Here is an 18845-nt window from a genome sequence, read left to right as displayed (position 1 = left end):
CAGATAAGCACATCAGACAAAAAATTAGTCACCACCCTCCACCGAGCAGAGATCATGCAAACACCCCAGTATGGCACACCCAGATGAGGTCACTCATCAAACCCTACAGAGGTACCAGATGGCAGGGACGTTGATTTCTACGTTTCAAACGCAAGTCACAGACTTTTTTTTTGAGAATAAGATTTAGCAGGCCAGCAAAGAGCGATAGGACCCACAAGTGGTCGTTAATCCAGGAATGTACTCATGCTGCCCTGTGAACAAGACTGTGGTCTTTGAAGATGGGAGTATCTACAGCCTACTCAATGTGAGGGCGTAGAAAAAGTGTGGAATTAAAAATTACCACGTGATTTGATGCAGTCTAGACTGCACCTTCACAAAAGGTCTACGCGAAGCTTCTACAGGTGACCTTTTAACACTCTTGTTCATTGTCGTTGTGACAATAGAGATAATGCAGAAAGGTGCTGTCAGTTTCTGCCGGAATTTATGGAGTTGAATGCTCATCTGTAAATTCATAGGGACCTCCTGGCACACATAAAAAAATGAATTGATCGTACGGCATTGTTAGCCTGGAGGTCCCATTCGGGTTCGGCCGCCAAGTGCAAGTCTTATTTCAGTCGGCGCCATGTTGGGCGACTTGCAACCGATGAGGAGGATGAAATGATGATGATGACAACACAACACCCAGGCCACGAGCGGAGAAAATCTCCAACCCGGCCTGGAAACGAACCCGGGCCCAGTGCAGTGGAGGCAAGCACGTTACCACCCAGCTAAGCAGGCGGACGCTGGCACACATTGCTACAGAGGATAGGAGGAGCCCCTACACAACGCCAGTGCCAGCAGAAAGAATACTTTGAATCGAAAGAAGGCAAGAATAGACGCTGTTTCGTAACAAGCAGTTCAACGTGGATTACAAACCATAGTGGAGTTTGCTATATTTTGTTTTTTACTTATTTATCCTATTATATCAGCTAGTAAAATTAGGGTGTTCATGCTATTTCTTATATCTAAGCAGACATAGTCCCAACGCATTGCACAATAGTAACATAGTGATAGTAATAATGCTAATAATAATAATAGATAGACATAAACAATCATCATAAAGGAATTCAAGTTCAAACGCTCTCTTTAAATGGGAATAATCGATAATAATAATAATAATAGATAGATACATATACATACAGAATAATGAACAGGGGAGAGCCTTGTACCCCAAGCCTGCATGTAACTTCAGTCTTTTTCACACCAAGGACAGGACATTTACAATACAGCAACAGAGACTAACAACATAGAAATGCTACGTAGGCCTAAGGCAATAAAAGTAATTCTTTGCTTTTAAATGTGTATTAACATGAACTTTGGGTCTAATTTCTTACCCAGGCAAATTACTTTTATTTGTATTTATTTGGATGTTCGGTTTATTAGCCCTAGGTCTGTGCTCAGGGGGTCTAGCTGTAACATACGACTTGTTCACTTATGTTAAGTTATGCCTTATGGTACACCACCGCATTGTATCTTAAGCCAAATACAACATTTTGAAGAATGATCTCTGTGATGCAGCCTTTTAATAAACTCTTGTGTATTGTGATTCATTTGACAGGAAATAAGACAAGCAATGAAATGGTTAAATAATGGTTAAAAAAACATCCCCTAGGTACAAGCCCTTCACCTATGTATGTAGAATTTAAGAACTGCCAGTATCTTGTCAAATGTAAGTAGTGATTTCTAACAAAAATGTATCGTAGCAGTACAGAAGGAATCACTATGGAGAAGAGATTGATTGGTCAGAGGAAGAGTGAGAAATGAGTGGGTAAGATTAAGAGATGAGATGGAACGAAGAAAATTGAAGTAGATCGGTGTTAGGAAAGCACAGATAATGTTGACATTAAGGCAGGGACACTGATTCGCTGTTGGGCAGAACGAAGGCAACAGGGATATGCCAAGAGGGGAAGATAAGCAGATGATAACTGATAAAGCTTTAATCTCCTTTCAAATGCAGAATGGTTTTGGAAATGATGCAGGTTAGAAGTTAGTTCGTGCTAGAGCTATATAGCTGTAATGAAGAGGCAGATACAGACAGTTTTAGTGTTATGTAGCGGTACAGTCAAGATATAAGATGCTGGACGTTTACAGTCTGGTAGTGCAGTTACAGAATGATGACAGGTATTTGATACGTAAGGACACATGTGACTGAGAAATCAGTGAAGAAGACAGAACATGTGTAAATAACTTAGCCTCTCCATTCGCGTCCACCCTAGTATGAAACAGTCCAATGTTACACACACTCACACACACACTTCTTATGCAAGCATTAATTGCTAGTTCGAGTCTTATGGAGCTTCCACTATCTGTGAGCTGTTCAACTACATCGCAGTAGTAAAGAGTGGCAGCACTAAAGACTGGACTAATTTCTGTGTTGTTTATAAAAAAAAAAGAACAGAGATTTCCTGCATGCTGTAACAGTTTCTTCTTCCCAACTGGAATGCTCATCCAAAACTGTACCGAGAATTTTTACTCTTTTTTGATGGTGTAAGTGGATATCATCGAGAGGTATAGTGTGAACTGTTTTACGAAAAAGTCCACTGATCCACTTTCTGTATGATATGAAGATGACCTGCGATTTATACGGGTTTAGTTTTAGACCCATGTTTTGTGCCTATCGTGATACTAAACACAGGACATCATTTACGCGCTGACACGACAGCAGCAGTCGTTTTATAGCTGGCGCTTACGTATTGCTAATGTCATCAGTATTCAAGTGGCAGTTCCAAGAGTGTAGCACAAATGAAATATCATTGATATACAGTGAGAAACAGACACTACAAGACCTAACTGTGTTCCAATCTCGAACATTAAGATTTATAGAGTCACATTTAACAGCAAAGTAGCCAAATCATTAGATAATAACATATGTATCAAAACTGACTTTACAGCTTTGAAAACTCATACTGATTTATTCATTTAACTTACAGACATTGTTTCGGTGTAACTTTATAGCAAAATACACCAAGCTTTTTACCTTAAGCCGAAACAAATTCAATGCGACTTCCATCGGTTATGCAGCACACATCCCATCTGAAGTTATTTCTTGCCAAACTCGCTGCAGCATGTTGGGTGTTACTTGCACAGTTGTGAGGTAGCTTGTAGCTCTCAGCTCTGGCAGGGAAGCCTGTAAGGGTGGAAAGAAAACACGATATTCTTGATGGATGAATCCATGAAAGAAAAAGTCAAGAGGTGTCAGTCCAGTGAACGCAGGAGCCAGGCAACTGCCACACTTAAGACCGTTCAGTTACCTGGGAAGCGGACATTTAGGAAATCGCGGACGTCAGAACACAGTAGTAATTTTTCCAAATGAGATTGTTATTGTAGATCTACTGGAAGGAACTTTACCATACTCTGTGCGAAAATTTCGTTACAGGGCTGTTACATACTTCGATTCTTCAAACCAAATCACACAGAGAACACACTCAGAACCGGTAAAGACGGCCATCTTTGCTGCAACTGCCGCTAGCGCTTGTAGTGGCGTGATTTTGTACTAGTGTACCATGTGAGTCAGAAGTTGGTCTATTTTCCTTCAAGATGACACCAAGACTAAGTTTGTAAGTCGTATATATAAGTTTGTGCCAGTTTTCAAAGACGTTAAGTTCTTTTTGATACACTCAGTACGCGATGTTAAATGTAAACGCCGGCCGAAGTGGCCGCGCGGTTCTGGCGCTTCAGTCTGGAACCGCGAGACCGCTACGGTCGCAGGTTCGAATCCTGCCTCGGGCATGGATGTGTGTGATGTCCTTAGGTTAGTTAGGTTTAACTAGTTCTAAGTTCTAGGGGACTAATGACCTCAGCAGTTGAGTCCCATAGTGCTCAGAGCCATTTGAACCATTAAATGTAAACACTATTTCTTGCAACTCTAATTTTTTAACTGACATAATTATTCGTACATCACGATTGACCAGTTTCTCCTGCTTTATTTTGAAGTGAAGCTACATAAGTGAACAATAGAAATCAAATTATGAACCTGGATTTTACTATGTGATCGAATGCAAGGGGAATTACCGACTGCGAAATAATCGACACACCAAATAATAGCAACTAGGCAGATTCTCGCCAATAATACGAAGTGAGTTGCAGGAGGCCAGAACTTCGTCTTGGAACAGTAAAAAAGTTAACAATTAAAATATTATAGAGTAAACATTCACATAACTGTATGATCAAGTTTGTAGATCTGACGATCGTACATTATGTTTTTCAGGCGTTAAAAACATAGGCATATCCCACGAACAAATCAGTTTCTATACAAAACCCAATAAGATCAGAGTAAAAACAGAAGCACTAGAAAAATGCCAGGAAGCTAAATTTACGTAGAATTTCTCAACATTGCAACAAGCTCAGCAAACGAAATATTAATCATCACCTTAAAGGAGCACACATGGCTTTGTAGCAGTCTAGCTGGCGCAGGCACCCGTGGCTGAGGGTTTATCACTTTAAGCATGAAGAATTTTAATTTCAAGAACTAAGATTAAAACGGAAAATGAAGAGAAAAATAGAGAACTGATCATTGAGAATCACAGCATGAGAATCTAGCCACACAGGAAAGAAGAGTAGCCCCTTTGACTAGTAACTAAAACGTCCTGGCTTCTGGTTCGATGAGATCCACCACTTATTTCTGAATAAAGATCATCAGCAATTGCGGCCAAGGACTTCTGGCATAACGAGTCATCCTCGCTCTTCCAAAGGCTTGTCAAAGAGGGCGGAGGAGCGGACAGAGTTTCAGGGCAACCTCTTGCCTTTGGGGTGGGAAACTGCTGCGAAAAGCGGAAGAATCAGCAGTGATCAGCAAACTGAAAACGCGGCCGGCAATGGACTCCACTGCATTAAAGACACATATTGTGGATGCATAGTAGATGGAGTCTGTAGTTGATAAAGTGTCGTGACACTCTCTCCACTGCCAAAAGATTTCAAATTAGTGCCCCATTCGTACTTCTGGGTACAGAATGCCAAGGGATACGTAACCGTGAGAACAAGATTGAACAACCAACGAAATGGGACCTTTATACGAGTTGGTGAGTGAAACGCAGAAATTTTTTAAAGTAGTACGGAAGCTACAAAATCTGAAAAAGGAAGTGCAAAGGCCCAATCTATATACACTACTGGCCATTAAAATTGCTACACCACGAAAATGACGTGCTACAGACGCGAAATTTAACTGACAGGAAGAATATGCTGTGATATGCAAATGATTAGCTTTTCAGAGCATTCACACAAGATTGGCGCCGGTAGCGACACCTACAACGTGCTCAGACGAGGAAAGTTTCCAACCGATTTCTCATACACAAACAGCAGTCGACCGGTGTTGCCTGGTGAAACGTTGTTGTGATGCCTCGTGTAAGGAGGACAAATGCGTACCATCACGTTTCCGACTTTGATAAAGGTCGGATTGTTGCCTATCGCGATTGCGGTTTATCGTATCGCGGCATTGCTGCTCGCGTTGGTCGAGATCCAATGACTGTTAGCAGAATATGGAATCGGTGTGTTCAGGAGGATAATACGGAACGCCGTGCTGGATCCCAACGGCCTCGTATCACTAGCAGTCAAGATGACAGGCATCTTATCCGCATGGCTGTAACGGATCGTGCAGCCACAGCTCGATCCATGAGTCAATAGATGGGGACATTTGCAACACAACAACCATCTGCACGAATAGTTCGACGACGTTTGCAGCAGCATGGCCTATCAGCTCGGAGACCATGGCTACGATTACCCTTGACGCTGCATCACAGACAGGAGCGAGTGCGATGGTGTACTCAACGACGAACCTGGGTGCACGAATGGGAAAACGTCATTTTTTCGGATGAATCCAGGTTCTGTTTACAGCATCATGATGGTCGCATCCGTGTTTGGCGACATCGTGGTGAACGCACATTGGAAGCGTGTATTCGTCATCGGCATACTGGCGTATCACCCGGCGTGATGGTATGGGTTGCCATTCGTTGCACGTCTCGGTCACCTCTTGTTGGCATTCTCGGCACTTTGAACAGTGGACGTTACATTTCAGATGTGTTACGACCCGTGGCCCTACCCTTCATTCGATCCCTGCGAAACCCTACATTTCAGCAGGATAATGCACGACCGCATGTTGAAGGTCCTGTACGGGCCTTTCTGGATACAGAAAATGTTCGACTGTTGCCCTGGCCAGCACATTCTGCAGATCTCTCACCAACTGAAAACGTCTGGTCAATTGTGGTCGAGCAACTGGCTCGTCACAATACGCCAGTCACTACTCTTGACGAACTGTGGTATCGTGTTGAAGCTGCACGGGCATCTGTACCCGTTGACACCATCCTAGCTCTGTTTGACTCAATGCCCAGGCGCATCAAGGCCGTTATTACGGCCAGAGGTCGTTGTTCTGGATACTGATTTCTCAGGATCTATTCACCCAAATTGCGTGAAAGCGTAATCACATGTCAGTTCTAGTATAATATATTTGTCGAATGAATACCCATTTATCATCTGCATTTCTTCTTGGTGTAGCAATTTTAATGGCGAGTAGTGTAATAGCGAATACTCTGTTCAAAAATCACAAGAAAAGGACTGTGGGGCGGTGGGTTTCCTCACCTTGTCACACTCAAACCTATTATTTTCCTAAAAGTGTGTTCATCCACGCTACATGGGTCTGTAAATTACTGACTTGAACAACATGAAAGTAGCCTTAACTGTGCTACACACAATTTGGTGTCCTCTTGTCCACATTCCATCTCGTTGTGGGTGGAAAATAAACTCTTCCTCACTACTTTAAGCGATATGTTCACACGCACCAACTTGTTCACAGATACCACAAGTTATCACACTCCTTCAACACACAGCAGAATCTAAATTTCCTCAAAGCTCCATTATCTTTAAATTTCAATTCCGCTATGTATTGTTCATACAGTTCAGAAGAGGAAGGTTTTAATGTCCCACCCACCACTTGGGTTTAGAGTACGGCCGCTCACAAAAATATGCGAGACGGAAACAGGAAGGAAACACGAAGTTTAATCATAAACAGTTGGAGGCCAGGCTTGGCCTTGGAGCTGAGCGAAAGGGAGGGGAAGTCCTTGTCTCTCTCGCTAACTGCCGAAAACACTTGCTTCCGCACAGAAGTTATGATCAGAAAGGCCTCAAGACACGGGTAAGTTATAGCTGGGTTATACCATGGTAAGACAGATTCACAAATCAAATATTGGATTTTAATTCGTATCCAGGAGCGGATATAGACTCGGGTCACGATTCAGTTACGATGAAGAGTAGAGTGAAGTTCAAGCGGATGTTCCAGAAGAATCAGTACGAAAAGAAGTTGAGAACTAAAGTAGTGAAGAATGATGAGGTGCATTTGAAGTTCTCTAATGTGACAGATACTGCGATAATGAATTCCACAATAGGCACCTCAGATGAAGAGGGGTAGACATCTATGAAAAGGGCAATCACAGAAAATGAACAAACAAATATAGATACAGGGAAGGAAACTGCCAAAAAACCTTGGGTAACAGAATAAATAAATAAGTTGATCGACGCAAAGGAAGGAGGTCAACAAGTGATAAGGAAAAGAGTGGAACACAGCAATGAAAGTCACTTAGGAATAACGTAAATATGAAGTGCAGGGAAACCAAAGTGATTTGGCTACTGGAAAAATGTGAAGAAACAGAATGAGAAACGGTCGTCGTAAGGACTGATTAAGCGTGCAGAAAACTCAAATCGCAAGTCTTCCACAACTCTGACTTTCCTAATGAATCCCCTGTGTTCTCGTCCCCATCGTAGAGGTCTTCGGTGTAATCTTTGCTCCTATTCATTCTCTAGTTCGTATATAAAAATCTAATTCCTCTTGAGTTCTTAACGTTAACACCTTTGGTTTTTTTCACGGAAGCTATTTTGACGTTTTTATATACTAATCAGTCCCTCCGCTGATCATATCCTTTTCGATTTTGAACTGGTAGGGAGCTAGGATCTGCGAGCAGTAAGGTGCTGTGCGTAACAAAACAATTATAAAGACACAATTATTTATTTACCATAGAGGACAATCTTACAAGTATCAAAACAAGTAATATTTAATCGCCAAGGGGAACATACTTTTTATTACAACGATCAGCGTATCCAAAACAAATCCTTAGAGTCTGATAAACGGGCATATATTTAACAAAAGATTTTAGCAATAGTTTCTGCAATAAACAGTAGCAGACAGCTGATTTTTAATGTGCTATACACGTCTGTGAAGCAGACAATGAAATATTAAAAGGCTGCTACTTGCATCTGCCAGTGAAGCATACCCAACGTACGTTCAAAGCTTATCAGAGCATGTAACCGAAATCATTAACACGCGACATTATAAAAAGAACAGCGAATTATACGCGTCTGTGAGGCAGTCAGTGAAACGATTGTTCCCAAGTTTTTGTAAGAGTACCTTTTGTATCCGTCTGTAAAGCGGACAAGGCAGAATATTTTATGATCAGTACTAAACCAAACAGGTATAAAAGTCAAACAGTTAGAAAGGAATCAATCGATGCACGTCTGTGAAGCCGATAGAGCAGGACCTTAATAAAAAAATTTAAAATAACACAAATTACGCATGTTCGTGTAGTGAACGGAGCAGAATACTCTAATCAGTTAACAACAGCTCCTCTTAGGGGCCCAGGCGGTTGCTCGATTCATAACAGCTTCTGGAATATGCAGAACAGAAATTAGACTTACATAACAGACTAATGACAAACCTTAAAGTCTCCTTAAATAGAACAGTATCATGGGAACATGGAACAGAACCTGTTTTGGGGCCACAAATACCAAACCCGAAGAAGCACTTAAATTCAATGGCACTAGTTTTCAGATTCAGCTAGCAAGTGAAAGGCGGCACATGCCTCCCCGAAAACACGCAGAACACGAGTCTTAAACTTGAGTGGAAGTATTTAACATCGAGAATATAAAATACTTAGATTTACAACTGCACGCACCAACAGTATGCAAATATTTCAGTCCAGTGACCGTTAGGCTAAATGACGTTCAGCATAACGATGCTCTGTTAATGTAACTAGCCGAAGTACGGCCAGAAGAATATGGACAAGATCAACAAAAGACATTAAAAGATGACAAGGAAAAGTTAGTCTTGCGAGCCATAATTAACAGATTAACGCTTGACAAATACCACGGTTCCTGCATTAGGTAATTTCCAAGAAGCGTTGTCTACCGAACGCGCAGGCTCCGTACAGTATACAGGGTGAGTCACTAACTATTGTCATCAAGAATAGTTCCGAAAGTACGATAGTAGCTGAAAAGTTTGTGGGGCAAATGTTGTATGGGACAACGGGGGCAATAGTATGACGTTAGTTTTTTGTTGCTAGATGGGATCGCGTCAGAGATATGAAGGTCAACTTTGTTTTTTTAAAGGGGATGCTATGGTTTGGTACTTATTTTCTGATAGCGGCTATCGAGAGGAATCCAATGATGTGTAACAGTAAGGTATTTGAAGCTCAACGAAGGTCAAAAAGGTGGCATGAACGTCCGTTTACAGAAGGTGTTCGAAGTGATGACCATTGGTATGAATGCAGTGCTGCAATCTTCTTATCATGGATTGAGTGGTATTCCTTATCACTTCGGCACTTATCGAAGCACATGCTCTGACAATTCTCTCTCGTATGTCGTGCAAGTAGTAAATATTCGCCGAATACGGCGTACCCATCTAACGTGCCATTGACATGTAAACACGATTCGACGGTTTCGCAATACAACACTAATAGGAACGGTAAGACTAGTATCGTCGAATCAAGAGAATGTGAATAATGTATTCCTTCGAAGAACAAGTCGATATGCTTCTCATTTACAGAGAATGCCAACGAAATTCAGTGAGAGCAAGAGACTTATACGCTGAAAGATATCCCCAACGTACTCACCCTACAAGTGGTACATCTAAATTTTAAATATGTGTATGATAAATTGAGAGCAACTGGATCTTTAAAGCTTCGGAAACATATCCCGCAAAGGAAAGTTACTAACGAGGAAACGGAAATTGGTACTCTCGCCACTGTCGTTCTAGATCCTTGTGTTAGTTCGCGTCAAATCGCAAGGGAATCTGGCATGAGCCAGAGCAGTGTTGTTGGTGTTCTGCATCGCCATAAATATCATCCTTACCGTAACAGTCTGCACTATGAATTAACTGGTACGGATTGTAGGCATCGCATTGAATTCTGCCGATGGGCTCAATTTAAGATTCAGAGATATGACACATTTATTAATTTATTTTATTTACTAATGAGGTTACATTCACGAACCATGGAAATGTTACTTTGCATAACATGCATTATTGGGCAACTGAAAATCCGCGTTGGCTGCGCCAAGTTACACAGCAAACACCGTGGTCGGTGAATGGTGTGGGATCCTGGAGGACAGAATTATAGGTCCGTATTTCATCGAAGGAAATCTTAATGGTAATAAATACACCACATTTCTGCAATAAACATTAGATCTGTTATTGGATGAAATATCCTTAGGAACAAGGAACAGAGTGTGGTATCAACAGGATGGGTGTCCGGCACATTTTTCGCTGATGGCTAGAAATGAGTTGCAGAGACAATTCCCAAATCGATGTTTTGGACGCGGAGGATATTTGTCGTGGCCGTCTCGTTCGCCAGACTTGCACCTCTGGGTTTTTTCTTAAGGGGATTCGTAAAGACATTGTTTATAAAGACGTTCCAACTACACCTGAAGATATGCGGGAGAGAATTGTCAGAGCATGTGCTTCGATAAGTGCCGAAGTGGTAAGGGATACCACTCAATTCATGATAAGAAGATTACAGCACTGCAATCATACCAATGCTCATCACTTCGAACACCTTCTGTAAATGGACGTTCATGCCACCTTTTTGACCTTCGTTGACCTTCAAAGATCTTACTGTTACACATCGTTGGATTCGTCTCGATAGCCGCTATCAGAAAATAAGTGCCAAAATATAGCATCCCATTAAAAAAAAAAACAAATTTGACCTTCATATCTCTGAAGTGACCCAACCTAGCAATAAAAAACCAACGTCATATTATGGCCCCCGTTGTCCAATGCAACTGTTCTCCCACAAGCTTTTCAGGTCCTATCAGACTTTCGAAGTTATTCTACGTGGCAATGTTAGTAAGTAACTCACCCTGTATATCGACCAGGCGACTCTTGTGGCGACAAACAAGGATCCTGTTTATTGTGGTAACTAGAGCGAGGAAAAAAAAAACCAAACATTTACTAAGTTAACGTCAACTGCAAAGGAAACTAGTGATTTCACTCACTTTACTCGGCAACCACGTCTTTTTCATTTCCGCGGGTTGTATACGCAGCCGGGAGCAATCCTTGGTCTCCATTATCCGGTTACATTCTACATATGTCTCTGAGAAATATTGGGAGAGTCTGAGAAGGTTGAATTTTCTCACGCAGCCGCAAATTGTGGAAATACGGGTACTGGAGGAGGTACAGATCGACCCTGTCTCCCTGGCGGCTCTCTCTTTTAATCGACGATTTGACAGATTAACACAAGCGCTCTGTAATCTGCGTGTGGACAAATGGATCGTCCGAAGAGGCGATAATGATTTATAAATTCATGTTGATTTATAAATCCATCCTTTTTCTTCAAGATGTTGTAGGACTTAATCCCGTCTGTTATAACTTTGGTCCCTGGTAGGATGAAGTCCTTTATGAGAAGCATTAAAGTTTTCTTGCCCGTCAGTTATACTTTCGGGATTCCCTTTCAGTGCCTCCGAAAATCTATGTTGTGTCCAATTTCGTTTTTTAGCAGTCGTCCTTTCTTGTATTTCCGAGCGGCTATATGCGATTTGTTTATTCAAGCTACTTGTTTTGTCCACCAATCGGAACACTGTCATTCGTGACTATCACACACCAGACTTCTCGACAGAACTCGTAATAGTCACAAACGGTGTCTGTCGGTAGTCGATAACTCAGTTTCGGAAGCAGTAGTTTGTAGGGTAGTTTTTTTACCTAACACGAGACTAAAATAATACTCTTTTCGGAGGTCAAACTACAATTGTCGAAACATGAGTTCTTCCTTTCCGATGAGTTTTGTGACACCATGCACATTACAACTGAAATGGGAAATCAGATTTGGCAGCTTTCTTAGAAGTTTCACACAGCGGTTTCCGTAACAAATCACACAATTTATGAAATCTTCATTTGGCAGCAACCACTATTCACAACAGAATTCCATACGAGATTGCACACTACGCAATCGACGAATTAACTTTCGCCTAGTAAGAGTATTGGGGCTCGAGACTACAGCGGCTGCACTCATTCCTATTCACAACGCTAAACGATAACGCGATGTTTCCGTGGCAACGGGCTGCACATTTTCCATATCTCCCGCTATGACAGCCGTGCGTTCGAGTTATGTCGTAGTGCAATATGTATCGGTCAGAGCTCTCGCGTTCGATACGCAACGCTTCTTGGAAATTACCATGCGTTAGACCGAAGTCAATCACGGAAGATGCAGATTGCTACGTCCACCAGTCAAGGCAGCAGGGAACTCGCCAAAACGAACCGCATTGTGCAGCCTCGTCATCTCGAGAACAGACTAGGAAACAGGTCTTTAGTAGGCGAAGGCGCGGCCCCCGAAGTAAACTCCAGCGACCCAAACACAGAGAGCAGCCCACTGCGACACCTCACCACAGGCCACCATTCCAAGATGGCTACGTTTAAAGGTCAACACGTCGACCTCCAGATAATGGCCTCCTGAGCAGACAGTCACTTCTGCAAGATTTACTCGATCTTAAATTAGCCTCGCGCTGTTGCCAAGAGTGTCACCACATACGAAGCCCAAAAAGCCGAACTCAGCAACGAAACCACTGAGGTTCAACGAGTACCAAAATCGGTAGTAGGGCGCGCGCACGGCTCAGATTCCTTCACATTATTTCTGCAGCCTTTTCACTTTGACTTCCCTGTAATTCTTATTTATTTCATTCCTAAGTGAATTCTATTACTGAATTTCTCTCTTTTTCTGAACATATGAACATATGTATACTTCCATCTTTCGTCGATCAACTAAAGTATTTCTTCTTTACCCCCTCATCGGCAGCCGGCCGCTGTGGCCGAGCAGTTCTAGGCGCTTCAGTCCCGAACACGCTGCTGCTACGGTCGAAGGTTTGAATTCTGCCTCGGGCATGGATGTATGTGGTGTCCTTAGGTTAGTTAGGTTAAGTAGTTCTAAGTCTAGGGAACGGACGACCTCAGATGTTACACTACTGGCCATTAAAACTGCTACACCACGAAGATGACGTGCTACAGACGCGAAATTTAACCGACAGGAAGAAGATGCTGTGATATGCAAATGATTAGCTTTTCAGAGCATACACACAAGGTTGGCGCCGGTGGCGACACCTACAACGTGCTGATATGAGGAAACTCTCCAACAGATTTCTCATACACAAACAGCAGTTGACCGGCGTTGCGTGCTGAAACGCTATTGTGATACCTCGTGTAAGGAGAAGAAATGCGTACCACCACGTTTCCGACTTTGATAAAGGCCGAATTGTAACCTATCGAGATTGCGGTTTATCGTATCGCGACATTGCTGCTCGCGTTGGTCGAGATCCAATGACTGTTAGCAGAATAAGAAGTCGGTTTGTTCAGGAGGGTACTACGGAACGCCGTGCTGGATCCCAACGGCCTCGTATCACTAGCAGTCAAGATGACAGGCATCTTATCCGCATGGCTGTAACGGATCGTGCAGCCACGTCTCGGTCCCTGAGTCAACTGATGGGGACGTTTGCAAGACAACAACCATCTGCACGAACAGTTCGACGACGTTTGCAGCAGCATGGGCTATCAGCTCGGAGACCATGGCTGCGGTTACCCTTGACGCTGGAGCATGGATGCACGAATGGGAAAACGTATTTTTTCGGATGAATGCAGGTTCTGTTTACAGCATCATGATGGTCGTATCTGTGTTTGGCGACATCGCGGTGAACACACATTGGAAGCGTGTATTTGTCATCGCCATACTGGCGTTATCACCCGGCGTGATGGTATGGGGTGCCATTGGTTACACGTCTCGGTCACCTCTTGTTCGCACTGACGACACTTTGAACAGTGGACGTTACATTTCAGATGTGTCACGACCCGTGGCTCTACCTCCCATTCGATACCTGGAAACCCTACATTTCAGCAGGATAATGCACGACCGCATGTTGCAGGTCCTGTACGGGCCTTTCTGGATACAGAAAATGTTCGACTGCTGCCCTGGCCAGCACATTCTCCAGATCTCTCACCAATTGAAACGTCTGGTCAATGGTGGCCGAGCAACTGGCTCTTCAGAATACTCCAGTCAGTACTCTTGGTGAACTGTGGTATCGTGTTGAAGCTGCATGGACAGCTGTACCTGTACACGCCATCCAAGCTCTGTTTGACTCAATGCCCAGGCGTACCAAGGCCATTATTACGGCAAGAGGTGGTTGTTCTGGGTACTGATTTCTCAGGATCTATGCACTCAAATTGCGTGAAAATGTAATCACATGTTAGTTCCAGTATAATATATTTGTCTACTGAATAACCGTTTATCATCTGTATTTCTTCTTGGTGTAGCAATTTTAATGGCCAGCAATGTAAGTATCATTGCGCTTAGAGCCATTTGAACCATTTGAACCCTCATCGTCGATCTATTGAATTATTTCTTCTGTTGCCCACAGTTTTTTTGTATTTACCTTCCTTGTATCTATATTTGTCTGTCCAGTTTCTGTGATTGGCTTTTTTAGAGATGTCTGTTCTTCTTCAATGGAATTGCATGTTGTGGAGTTTATTAATGCAGTGTCTACAGCATTAGGGAACCTCAAATGCAGCTCGTCATTCCTCAGTACTTCAATATCCCGCTTCTTTCCACACAGATTCTCCCTGACGATTCTCTTAAGCTTCTGGCACAGTCGGTTAGTGGTCCTATGGCCACGCTGTTGTTCTGAGTCCACCTCGTCACCACATGTTCTGCAGTCATCGCACTACAACCAACTGTTTGTGCGATCTGGCGGAATGATATTCTCGGATCCTTTATGTGAAAGATTCGACCTTTCTCAAAGCCAAAAAGATGGAGATAAGCTGCACAGACCTGTCCTCTGGACATTTTGTTTTGTGATCTACCTCTTAATAATTCTGTTAGCATTAGACACACACAATAACCATCGTGTACTCACATCATTCTTCATCTGTTGGAATGTCTGAAAAGGATAAGGATGGAGTTTCGATCATCTCATCCCACAGGCATAAAAATACTGGAGTACGAGTTTGGTAACGTTTCGACAAGGTGTCCATGCTATAATTCTTACCATTTCCGACAGCGTATATTGATCTAGTTCCAAAAAGTAAATTCTGTTTTCATACTCTCTATGTTCTATGGTGAAGGCAAAAAGTGAAAGTTGTGCTTCTACAGAAATCTGAAAATGTTGGTTGTTTCCAAGTACACTATGCGATCAAAGGTATCCGGGCAACTGGCTGAAAATGTCTTCAAGTTCGTTGCGCACTCCATCGGTAATGCTGGAATTCAGTATGGTGTTGGCCCACCCTTAGCCTTGATGACAGCTGACAGCTTCCACTCTCGCAGCATCGTTCAACCAGGTGCTGAAAGGTTTCTGGGAGAATGGCAGCCCATTCTTCACGGAGTGCTGCATTGAGGAGAGGTATCGATGTCGGTCGGTGAGGCCTGGCACGAAGTCGGCGTTCCAAAACATCCGAAAGGTGTTGTATAGGATTCAGGTTAAGTCTCTGTGCAGACCAGTCCATTACTGGAGGCATGTTATTGTCGTGTAACATTATGAACAGGTGCTCGATCTTGTTGAAAGATGCAGTCGCCATCCCCGAATTGCTCTTCAACAGTGGGAAACAAGAAGGTACTTAAAACATCAACGTAGGCCTGTGGTGTGATAGTGCCACGCAAAACAACAAGAAGTGCAACCCCCCTTCATGAAAAACACGACCACGCCTCCGAATTTTACTGTTGGCACTACACACGCTTGCAGATGACATTCACTAGGTATGTGCCATATCCACGCCCTGCCATCAGATCGTCACATTGTGTACCGTGATTCGTCACTCCAAAGAACGTTTTTCCATTATGCAATCGTCCAATGTTTACTCTCGTTACACCAAGCGAGGCGTCGTTTGAATTACCGGCGTGATGTGTGGCTTATGAGCAGCCGCTCGACCATGAAATCCAAGTTTTCTCACCTCCCACCTAACTGTCATAGTACTTGCAATGGATCCTGATGCAGTGTGGAATTCCTGTGTGATGGTCTGGGTAGATGTCTGCCTATTACACATTACGACCCTCTTCAACTGTCGGCGGTCTCTGTAGTCAACAGACGAGGTCGGACTGTACGCTTTTGTGCTGTACGTGTCCCTTCGCGTTTACACTTCACTGTCACCTTGGAAAGAGTGGACCTAGGGATGTTTAGGAGTGTGGAAACCTCGAGTACAGACGTATGACACAAGTGACACCCGATCACCTGACCACGTCCGTGAGTTCCGCGGAACGCCTCATTCTGGTCTCTCACGATGTCTAGTGACTACTGAGTTCGCTGATATGGAGTACCTGGCAGTAGGTGGCAGCACAGTGCACCTAATATGAAAAACGTATGTTTTTGGAGGTGTCCGGACACTTTTGATCACATAGTGTATGTCGTCTGTCTTCTGCTCCAGAATTCCAGAACGGGACGACGGCTTACCTGGAACAGCTCTCCAACGACTGGCGAAATGCTGCGCAGCTGCTCTCAATTGGTGTGTCGCACCTCTCACAACTTTTCGTTCCCCTCGCATTCGAACACACGGTAAGTACTCTTTTTCTCTCCTCTTTTCAGATACATTATATGAACGAGCGGTGACGAAAAGGCCCAAGAGCCTCCCGTAAGTGCTCAGTTCCTGGAATCTGTTTCCTGATTTATTTGGCTTTCACAGTTATTTTCTTTGTCTCTCTGACTGTAATGTTAACTCTCTGCAAGACACCTCTACATAGGTAATCCTCGTGTGTTTATTAGAAAAAGAGTGCAAAGTTGTCCATACCCTTTTTTGTACTTCCCCGTATTTTCCTTATCAGATTTCGAAAATTTCATATTAGATCCAACTTTACAATTCTAAGCCTCTTGGCTACATATTTAGCGGATGTAGTTGTAGATTCTGCAGTCACGTATTTTATCTCGATACTTGTGGATTTGCTTATGTGGAATCTGTTACTCCCAGCATAGTTTCAGTATTTAATAAATTATGAGGTAAATAAATTTTTGTGTACTGTGCTATGTCCCCCCTCCCCTCCTTTCTCTTCACTACTTTTGCTTTCAGAAAATATGATAATGCTAAAATTGCTTTGTTGTCCGTAGTTCAGTTTACCTATGGAAAGGAATCCTTGTGGACCTAAGGCAATTTGACGTTATCTAAATCTTCTCTCCTATTGTGACTTCCCTTCCCCTACTGTTAGGTGATCTTCTGCTCTTTTCCTTTTCCGTTTCTTGGTGTTCAAAAAAGTCATCACCGCGCACCCCTGATAGCTGCCTCGTGACGATGTCACCGACGGCGATCTACCACGATTCTTAGTTGTTCCGGGTTCACTTGGACTCCCTACATTGTACTTCTGTATCTTTACGGGAACCGCGCGACTGCTACGTCGCAGGTTCGAATCCTGCCTCGGGCATGGATGTGTGTGATGTCCTTAGGTTAGTTAGGTTTAAGTAGTTCTAAGTTCTAGGGGACTGATGACCTCAGATGTTAAGTCCCATAGTGCTCAGAGCCATTTGAACCATTTTGTATCTTTACGATTGCCTCAGTGTGTCTCTGTTCCTCATCTTCGCTATCAGATTGCCCACGACGGGCTTGATTGTGTCTATCATCCTCAAAAGTTCCCTTGGATCGGTATTCTCCTCACCTGTGACATGTGCTGCTAAGAAAGCTAACTCTTTCACATCCCATAGGCTTTCTTGACTACCCCGTGTATCTGCAATTTCTATGTCTTTACAACTAGCGATCTATTGTGCTACTAAGCGCACTTTCGCCCTAGTTATCATAGACTGATCTCTGATAAGAGTTCCCTTAAAAGTACACACAACTTACTCTACTCACATTTATTAAGCAACCGACATGTAACATGAAATATCCACAATAAAAAAGCTAAACTAATGGCAACCTCGTTTACGAGCAGTGTCGGTACAATACAAACAAATACAACGACAAATGGCATGACATAAACATCAATAAATTGCAGCCAGCGAGCTGAAGCACAACGCCTCTGAAAAGAAATACAATAAAATACGCAAATACGGGGTGTCCGAAAAGTCTTTCCCTGATTACATAAATTGATAACTCAGGCTAGAAGTAAGATACAAACATGAAACTAGTGTCTAATTGTTTACAAACTATCAAAGTTTTTTTCACACATTAGTAAACTTCCACATGAACACCCTTGGTAGCACGTAGCACATCTAGACGATATTCAGTTTCCGTCCAGTAGCCTCAGCGAAGAAGAATGGCCCGACAATTCGATCGTGCAACAGCGCGCACCAAACATTCACATTTGGACTGCCTCTGGTGCACTCCATGACTTCGCCAGGGGGTTGTGAACCCCAAATGCGCACATTATGGCGATTCACTACTCCACTGACGAAAAAGGTCGCTTCGTCGGAAAAGGCAATTCGTCTGAGATAACCATCATCGTCCTCAATACGTGATAGCATTTCGACCACAAAGTCATATCGACGTGTACTGTCATTGGGCAACAAGGCCTGAACGATTTGCACTTTGTGTGCACGAAGCAATAAACTTTTGTGTAAAATGTCATGGAGAAAGCTTTTTGGCATCTGTAATTCACGTGAGG

The 18845-nt window shown here is 43.1% G+C and overlaps 1 protein-coding gene across 1 annotated transcript in view; it reads left to right on the top strand.

The window, feature by feature from the left end:
- LOC124546791 overlaps positions 1-18845 on the top strand; it is a 142842-nt gene that overhangs the window by 57441 nt on the left and 66556 nt on the right. The window contains exon 4 of the mRNA XM_047125063.1: positions 16685-16812. Coding sequence (XP_046981019.1) covers positions 16685-16812 — 128 coding nt within the window. The remainder of the gene's footprint in view (positions 1-16684; positions 16813-18845) is intronic.

This window comes from Schistocerca americana, chromosome 1 (genome assembly GCF_021461395.2).
Source record: "Schistocerca americana isolate TAMUIC-IGC-003095 chromosome 1, iqSchAmer2.1, whole genome shotgun sequence".
Lineage (NCBI taxonomy): Eukaryota > Metazoa > Arthropoda > Insecta > Orthoptera > Acrididae > Schistocerca > Schistocerca americana.
This window is presented reverse-complemented; position numbering and strand designations above follow the sequence as displayed.